At 48.7% G+C, this 7,948-nt stretch overlaps 1 protein-coding gene across 1 annotated transcript; it reads right to left on the bottom strand.

The window, feature by feature from the left end:
* Nucleotides 1-5,993: 5,993 nt before the first annotated feature.
* Nucleotides 5,994-6,583, bottom strand: LOC309550772 (ferritin heavy chain, oocyte isoform). Its single transcript, XM_082251107.1, has one exon. The coding sequence runs from the start codon at nt 6,556-6,558 to the stop codon at nt 6,025-6,027; it is 534 nt and encodes a 177-aa protein (XP_082107233.1). The 5' UTR covers nt 6,559-6,583; the 3' UTR covers nt 5,994-6,024.
* Between the last annotated feature and the right edge of the window lie 1,365 nt (nt 6,584-7,948).

The raw sequence follows: 7,948 nt of genomic DNA, 5'->3' as shown, positions 1-7,948 counted from the left end.
GGCACCGGATCAACGGGCACTGGACCAGCAGGCATTAGAACAGCAGGCACTGGATCAGCAGGCTCAGTAGGAGGCACCGGATCAGTGGGCACTGGATCAGCAGGCTCAGTAGAAGGCACCAGATCAGCGGGCAATGTAACAGCAGGCACTGGATCAGCAGGCTCAGTAGGAGGCACCGGATCAGTGGGCACTGGAACAACAGGCATCAGAACAGCGGGCACTGGATCAGCAGGCTCAGTAGAAGGCACCGGATCAAAGGGCACTGGATCAGCAGGCTCAGTAGGAGGCACTGGATCAGAGGGCACCGGAATAGAAGGCACTGGATCAGCGGGCTCAGTAGGAGGCACCAGATCAGCGGGCACTGGAACAGCAGGCATCAGAACAGTGGGCACTGGATCAGCAGGCTCAGTAGGAGGCACCGGATCAGTGGGCACTGGATCAGCGGGCACTGGAACAACAGGCATCAGAACAGCGAGCACTGGATCAGCAGGCTCAGTAGGAGGCACCGGATCAGTGGGCACTGGATCAACAGGCTCATTAAGAGGCACCAGATCAGCGGGCACTGGATCAGCAGGCATCAGAACAGCAGGCACTGGATCAGCAGGCTCAGTCGGAGGCACCAGACAAGCGGGAACTGTAACAGCAGGCATCAGAACAGTGGGCACTGGATCAGCAGGCTCAGTAGGAGGCACCGGATCAGTGGGCACTGGAACAACAGGCGTCAGAACAGCGGGCACTGGATCAGCAGGCTCAGTAGAAGGTACCGGATCAGTGGGCACTGGGTCAGCAGGCTCAGTAGGAGGCACTGGATCAGCGGGCACCGGAACAGCAGGCACTGGATCAGCGGGCTCAGTAGGAGGCACCAGATCAGCGGGCACTGGAACAGCAGGCATCAGAACAGTGGGCACTGGATCAGCAGGCTCAGTAGGAGGCACCGGATCAGTGGGCACTGGATCAGCAGGCACTGGAACAACAGGCATCAGAACAGCGGGCACTGGATCAGCAGGCTCAGTAGGAGGCACCGGATCAGTGGGCACTGGATCAACAGGCTCAGTAAGAGGCACCAGATCAGCGGGCACTGGATCAGCAGGCATCAGAACAGCAGGCACTGGATCAACAGGCTCAGTAAGAGGCACCAGATCAGCGGGCACTGGATCAGAAGGCATCAGAACAGCAGGCACTGGATCAGCAGGCTCAGTAGGAGGCACCAGATCAGCGGGCACTGTAACAGCAGGCATCAGAACAGGGGGCACTGGATCAGCAGGCTCAGTAGGAGGCACCAGATCAGTGGGCACTGGATCAGCGGGCACTGGAACAACAGGCATCAGAACAGCGGGCACTGGATCAGCAGGCTCAGTAGAAGGCAACGGATCAGTGGGCACTGGATCAGCAGGCTCAGTAGGAGGCACCGGATCAGCGGGCACCGGAACAGCAGGTACTGGATCAGCGGGCTCAGTAGGAGGCACCAGATCAGCGGGCACTGGAACAGCAGGCATCAGAACAGTGGGCACTGGATCAGCAGGCTCAGTAGGAGGCACCGGATCAGTGGGCACTGGATCAGCAGGCTCAGTAGGAGGCACCGGATCAGTGGGCACTGGATCAACAGGCTCAGTAGGAGGCACCAGATCAGCGGGCACTGGATCAGCAGGCTGGGTAACAGGTATAATTGTATGTGTTGGGAAAAATCTCCTTTTCTTTTTAGGTTTAGATACAGAAATCTTGCTAGTGGTTGCAGGGCTATGAATAGATTGTGAAGTAGATGGAAGCGAAATGGCAGTATTGGGAGATGGTGGAAAAGGAGAGACAGTTACAGAGGAGAATTTCTGAGAGGTTGCTAGAGGCAACAGAGTAGTAGAGGAAGTTTTCACAGAGTTAAATGCAGGAAAAGTGCAACTCGTTAAGCCAGGATATGAACAAGCAGTGGAAAGCAAACCATACCTAACTGCAGCTGTGGTTGCTACGGGTAACGGAGAGGATAAACTTTGAGAAAACTGGTGTCCAGAGGCAGAAGTGGATTGGTGTGAGTTAGCTGATGCTAAATTGGAAAGATCTGACCAGGTTTGCAATAAGGCCTGAACAAAACTCAATTTACAACCCCCTTGTCTGATTAGAGAATATACAGCATTCATGCAATCCAACAGGGCCTCTGGAGAATACACTGAATAATGTTCAATAAAATAGGGTTTATCATCTTCCAAGAGCCACACAAGAGATACCACCTGAGAGACACTAAAAGGAGGAGAATAATCATCACCACCCTTAGGGGTATTAGATAAAGCCAACTCTGCACAGAGCTGAATAAGTGGCTGAATCTCTTTGAACAAAACTCTGCCTTTGTCAACAAACGAGTGGGCCAGACGGATGCATTCCAACAACTGCTCGCTAGTGTAAGTTTTCAAAATTTGGCGACAATATTCCCTGTCTTCTGTTACAAGCAAAGAAAAATAAAAGACCTCCTCTGACTGCATCTTGCAACAACCAGAAAATTCCTAATTCCCAGGTGCAACCGATCTGATCGTTAGTGGCTTCAGTATTCTGTCAGGGATACCACATGCAGGCATCCAGCAAGGGTGAGCAGATCAGTTGGCTGCACCAAGGAATCAGGACCCAGATGGATAAAGATGTAAATAAGTTTATTAAGCAAAATGACACACTCCAATACCAACACCAGTGACCATAAACAAGTAAACAAAATATAAATGATAACAGTACAAAACCCCAATAGAACCTAACAAACTATATACAAAGGGATGGAGCAAACAATAGCAGGACAGGACAGGGACAGGAGACAAGGAAAGCAGGGAGCCAGGTACAGGAAGCAGGATGCAGGGAACAGGACTCAGGATCAGGATACAGGTTTCAGGATACAGGTTTCAGGATACAGGTTCAGACAGGGACACGGCTAGCAGAGAAAATACTGAAGCACTGAGCCTCAGTGAAGGGCGGGCTTATATTCCCTCAGCAGTCCTCCTCAGGTGCAGCTTAATTAAAAGAACAGTCCAGCTGCTGGGAGACACCCGCTGGTGGGCCCTGGAACTGCGCCCCTCAGTTCCAGGAACAACAGTGCCACCAGCAGGTGACCCATGTAATGACACAGATCCTGACAGGTGTCCGACATAGCTGTGCTAGTAAAGACCCTAGCTGAGGGAGTAGTGTACAAGGCCGAAATGGCCGAGCAGACAGGACCCCGAAGCCCAAATTTCGTTAACGTCGCCTTTAGGTACCCCCAGTGAACCCTATCAAACGCTTTTTCCGCATCGAGCGTCAGGAACACCGAGGGCACCCTGCGACTTTCCACCACAGACAGAAGATCAAACATCCGTCTAGTTCCATCGGGGGCCTGCCTGCCCGTAACAAATCCAACCTGATCACTCCTCACTAGTAAGGGCGTGACCTTCGCTAGTCTTTGCGCCCATATCTTTGCATAAAGCTTCAGATCAGAATTCAGCAAGGATATGGGGCGGAAATTCTGCGGAGTATCAGGCGGCTTCCCCGGTTTCGGCAGCGCCACTATGACAGCCTGGAGCATCTCTGCAGGGAAAAACGATCTGGTCATAGCGGCATTAAACACCCGGCCTAAGTATGGCGTTACGATAGAGCCGAAGGTCTTAAAATATTCAGCTGAAAAGCCATCCGCCCCCGGTGACTTACCAGGAGGCAGAGAGCCAATAGCCATCTCAATCTCCTGGTCCGTAATAGGGGCATTTAAGCTCGCCAACATCTCTTCCGAGACCGTGGGCAGGCTCAATCTTGCCAAGAACCTCTGTATGCCCTCCGCCGACGGTTGCGGCGAAGTCGCATCGTCGACTATGACTTATCATAGGGCGTTGGTAAACCGGTGTCAGCTCACATCCTAGAGTAATTAAAATAGGCCCTCCCTTGCCTCACTGACACCAATGCAGCCAACACGGTTCTAAGATCTCAAGACCCTAGAGGCAAGGTTCCCCTTCCAGGGGAGACAACTCCCACTGTAGGTCTCACAGGCCAGATAGTGTCTTTACAAAGACTGAACCTCTCTATTGCAGGCTAGGCCAGTTCTGCAAGGAGAAGCTTGTTTTTTTTTAGGTCATTGCATTTCTCTGGGTACCCAACATCCAACCACTCAGAGAATACAGACACTGGAGGACCCCCAAAGACCTCGTAACCTTAAACGATGCACTATTTTTGAACCCTGCGTCTCTTCTTCCTGTTAAGGAGGAAGAGAAGGGGGAGAAGGTCATGCAGAAAAATGGTAATTTTCAAAACTTTATCTCGCTCTCTCTCTTTCTTTTTCTCTTTCTCTCTCTCTCTCATCAATTTCTAACTTTAGTAGGAACAACACAATTGTCTTTCTTTGATGGATTGGCAATCAGCTGAGACCCCCATTCCAGACGCTTACCTTTTTGTAGATGGTTCCAGGTACTACACCCCAGATTGTAAGACCGAGATCAGAGGATCAATTTCTATACAGATTCGAGATACGCTTTTTGGGTTGGCACATTATTGTGGTCCTGTCTGGAAGGCAAGAGGGTTCTTGACTAGTTTGGGGAGGTCGGTGAAATGTGTGGGGTTTATAGAGCTGTTCATTGCCTTCTGTTTGCCACACGAGATAACCATTCTGAAGGTAAAGGCTCATACTACTGAGACCACTATGGAAGCCAATGGAAATGCCTTGGCAGATAGAGCTGCTAAGGAAGGTGCTCTGAGCCCTGGGGCAGAGACCCTGATGCTAGCCATCCCCCCTGACGTGCCGCTAGAGGAATTTAGTAAACTGTAGTTCAAAGTGGAAATGCCGGAAAAGAGGAGATGGACAGCCTTAGGGCTACACAGGGTCCAGGCGACATCTGGGGTCTTGATGGTAAATGGTGTTTACCCAGATCGGTTTTTCCAATGATGGCCCACTTGGCTCATTACCCTGGGCATCAGACAAAGCTGGTTATGTGTGCATAGGTGGAGGAGCATTGGATTGGCCCTGGCTTTTCTACCGCAGCTGAAAACGGTAATGGTACCGAGAAAGCACTCACCCAAACCGGAATATCCCTTTCAGCGCATCCAGATAGACTATATTACTTTGCCAAAGAACAGACGAGCGTGTCTTGGTCTGTCTGGATATGTTTTCTGGGTGGCCAGAGGCTTGGCCCGTTCACAATGCCATTGCCACTGCCACCACGAAAAAGATCCTGTCTGAGATAGTTTGTTGCAGGGGGGGGGGAACTGCCGGGAATGATCAAGTCAGATCGCGGATCACACTGCACTGGGCAGATCTTTGCAGAGGTACGTAAGGTGCTTAAGGGATTCAAAGTAGCGGTAAGGTTGAACGGCTGAATAGAAAGGGCCATGGCTCAAATGTTTTTTCATTTCTCTTTACCCCATCAGGAATGCCCCATGGGTTATCACCCTAGAAGGTTTTGTTTGGGAGTCAACCAGAGACTGGATTGTACTTTCCTCAGCAGTTGTAATTTTTACATTCTCAGCTGACGGGGTGGGTGCAGTCCTGGAAAAGGGAGCTCCAAAAGGTCCATCATAGGGTTTGGGAGTCTCTGCCGAACCCTGACACGATAACCGGTGTACATTCTGTCCAACCAGGTGACTGAGTCGTTGTGAGGAAACGTCAAAGGACGGGATTGGAGCGGAGGTATTCTGAGGTATTACCAGGTTCAGCTGACAATGCCGACTCCCTTGAGGCTCTGGATACATGCCAGCCACTGCAAAAAGCTGCTCAACTCCATCCAAGAATGATGATGAGGAGTATAATTTTTATTTACATATTTAGCAAGTGTGTTTTAGCAAGGGTAATGCATTTTCAGCTGACCAAGACGGCAAACAGGTCTAATGGCTGGGTGTGCTCCAAACCTAGCTATTACACCCCAGCAATGGCAGACATTCGTATCATCATGAAGACAACCGAGAGACACTTGTCCACAGAATTTTTTTTTTTTTTTCACCTTGTACAATTTTATTAGTGTCAAAAATATAGCAGAGAAATGGGAATAAAGATTTCACAAATAAAACATAACAGATAGAGGGCAGGAAGCAGAACAAATCTCAGTCATGGGACTCCCCTAGTGTATGTTTGTCAAAGAGGTATTCAGCCATGCCATTTTGTGGGGCTCCCATCTTGCGCAGGTTGGTCACATGATCACCAATCTCCTTTATGGATTTCACTTGCTCATCCAAGTAATGGGTTTCCAAGAAGTCACAAAGATGAGGGTCATTGTGATCTGTAGCCAATTTGTGCAGATCCAAAAGGGACTGGTTGACATTTTTCTCCAGCTGCAGAGCACATTCAAGAGCCTCCAAACCACTGCCCCACTCATCACGGTCTGGCTTCTTCACATCCTGCAAAAATATCCTCCCTCCACGTTGGTTCTGCATCTTCATAAGTTTCTCTGCATGCTCACGTTCTTCATGGGATTGGTGCAGAAAATATTTTGCAAAGTTCCTCAATGCCACATCGTCATGATCAAAGTAATAAGACATAGACAGGTACATGTAGGATGCGTACAGCTCCAGGTTGACCTGCCGGTTGAGGGCGGCCTCGCAGTCCTGGTGGAAATTCTGGCGAACCTGGGAGTTCATGGTGTCCAATGGCGGGTTCCGTTCAATCACTCTGTCCACAGAATTTAATGACACATTCCTAGAGGGTAACATCAATTTTAGTTTTTATGTTAGCTCTGGCTCCTGTTCTTTTCTGGTCAATACAATTTGGGTATCGGGACAATCAGGTAGTCCACGGCTGGGCTTTAACTTTAGTTTTGGCACCGGAACTAGATTCGTAGGATCTACAACCTGTGGGACAGGTATAGCAGTCATCTCACCAATGAAACTCCGGGTGTTTTTACTGTAGGAGAAAATGGTACTAGATTTTCTTTTAGCTTCCAAGGGGGGTTTCTGTGAATTCATAGGGGAAGACTGCTGTTCCGGTATAGCAAACACCAGTGATAAGGTCCAAGCCCATATGGATATGGTAACTTCATTGCAAGGCAGAGCTATAGCTAGCGAGGGTTGGAATCATTTTATTGCTTTGGGAGGTTTTGAGTATTTTTTTTGTTCTCCATTGGATCTTGGTTGAAGAAAATAGAAGTATATATACTTATGTTGTTCTTGTTTCTACTCCTCCTATATGATCCTGTTGTCTGGTCGACCGAGTCACCAAAGCCCGAGCAGATGACCTCGTCCTGATTGCTGAGACGAGACGCCCCAAGATTCCGCCCCTGCATTCGACGCCAAAGACCCCAGCCCGACCGCTGGTCAACGCATCCCATCATCTCATGCCCTCCCTCTGAAGTCATCTCCCAAAGAACGGAACCCAAGTGTTGTTTCCTTTCGATGGATTGTTTTTACCCGTTATCTTTTTATAAACTTTTTGAAATGGATTGTTTTATTGTGAGAAGAACTGTTCTGTTTATTTAGAAGAAGAAGATTCATCAAGGGACACATGGGAGCATATGACAAAGAGGAGGGGCTGTTGTGGAAATTTTGATAGACATTTCTTTAGTTAAATAGTCATAATGTCTCCTAGTGTCAGTTTTACAGATAATCGCCATTTACAGTGATTGTCGCTTTAACTGTCATTGCAGGAAAGACTTGTTGGTGAAAATCTTCCATTGGATGAGAAGGCACAATACTAGTAGCAGAGAGAGTCCATTGCACAGATCTATGTCTGCAGTTCAGGGCCCTGTGCTGCTGAGATATGTCTGTGATATGGAAATTCTTAGCATTTTACCAAGATAAATAGATAGCTCCTTTTAGTCACATTCGATCGGTGTGACTGAATGACTGCTGCTATTATCTTATGCAGATAAAACCTCATTAACTGGAACAAATAGAATGGTCACTATCAAAAATGCTTTATATGTGAATCATGTTTGATGAAGACCCACTAACAAGTAATGGACTCATGTTTTTGGATTGACATGAATGAACAATGAAAAGCCATGTGCCCCTTGTGGCAGTTGAGCCCTTTGTT

Source organism: Pelophylax lessonae (assembly GCF_965119305.1).
Source record: "Pelophylax lessonae genome assembly, chromosome: 3".
Taxonomy (NCBI): Eukaryota; Metazoa; Chordata; class Amphibia; order Anura; family Ranidae; genus Pelophylax; species Pelophylax lessonae.
Note: the sequence above shows the minus strand (reverse complement) of the source record. Positions and strands in the feature narration are given on the sequence as shown.

Excerpts from the sequence above, each read along its gene's own strand:
- LOC309550772 (XM_082251107.1), bottom strand. The coding sequence starts at position 6,558 with ATGAACTCCCAGGTTCGCCAGAATTTCCACCAGGACTGCGAGGCCGCC.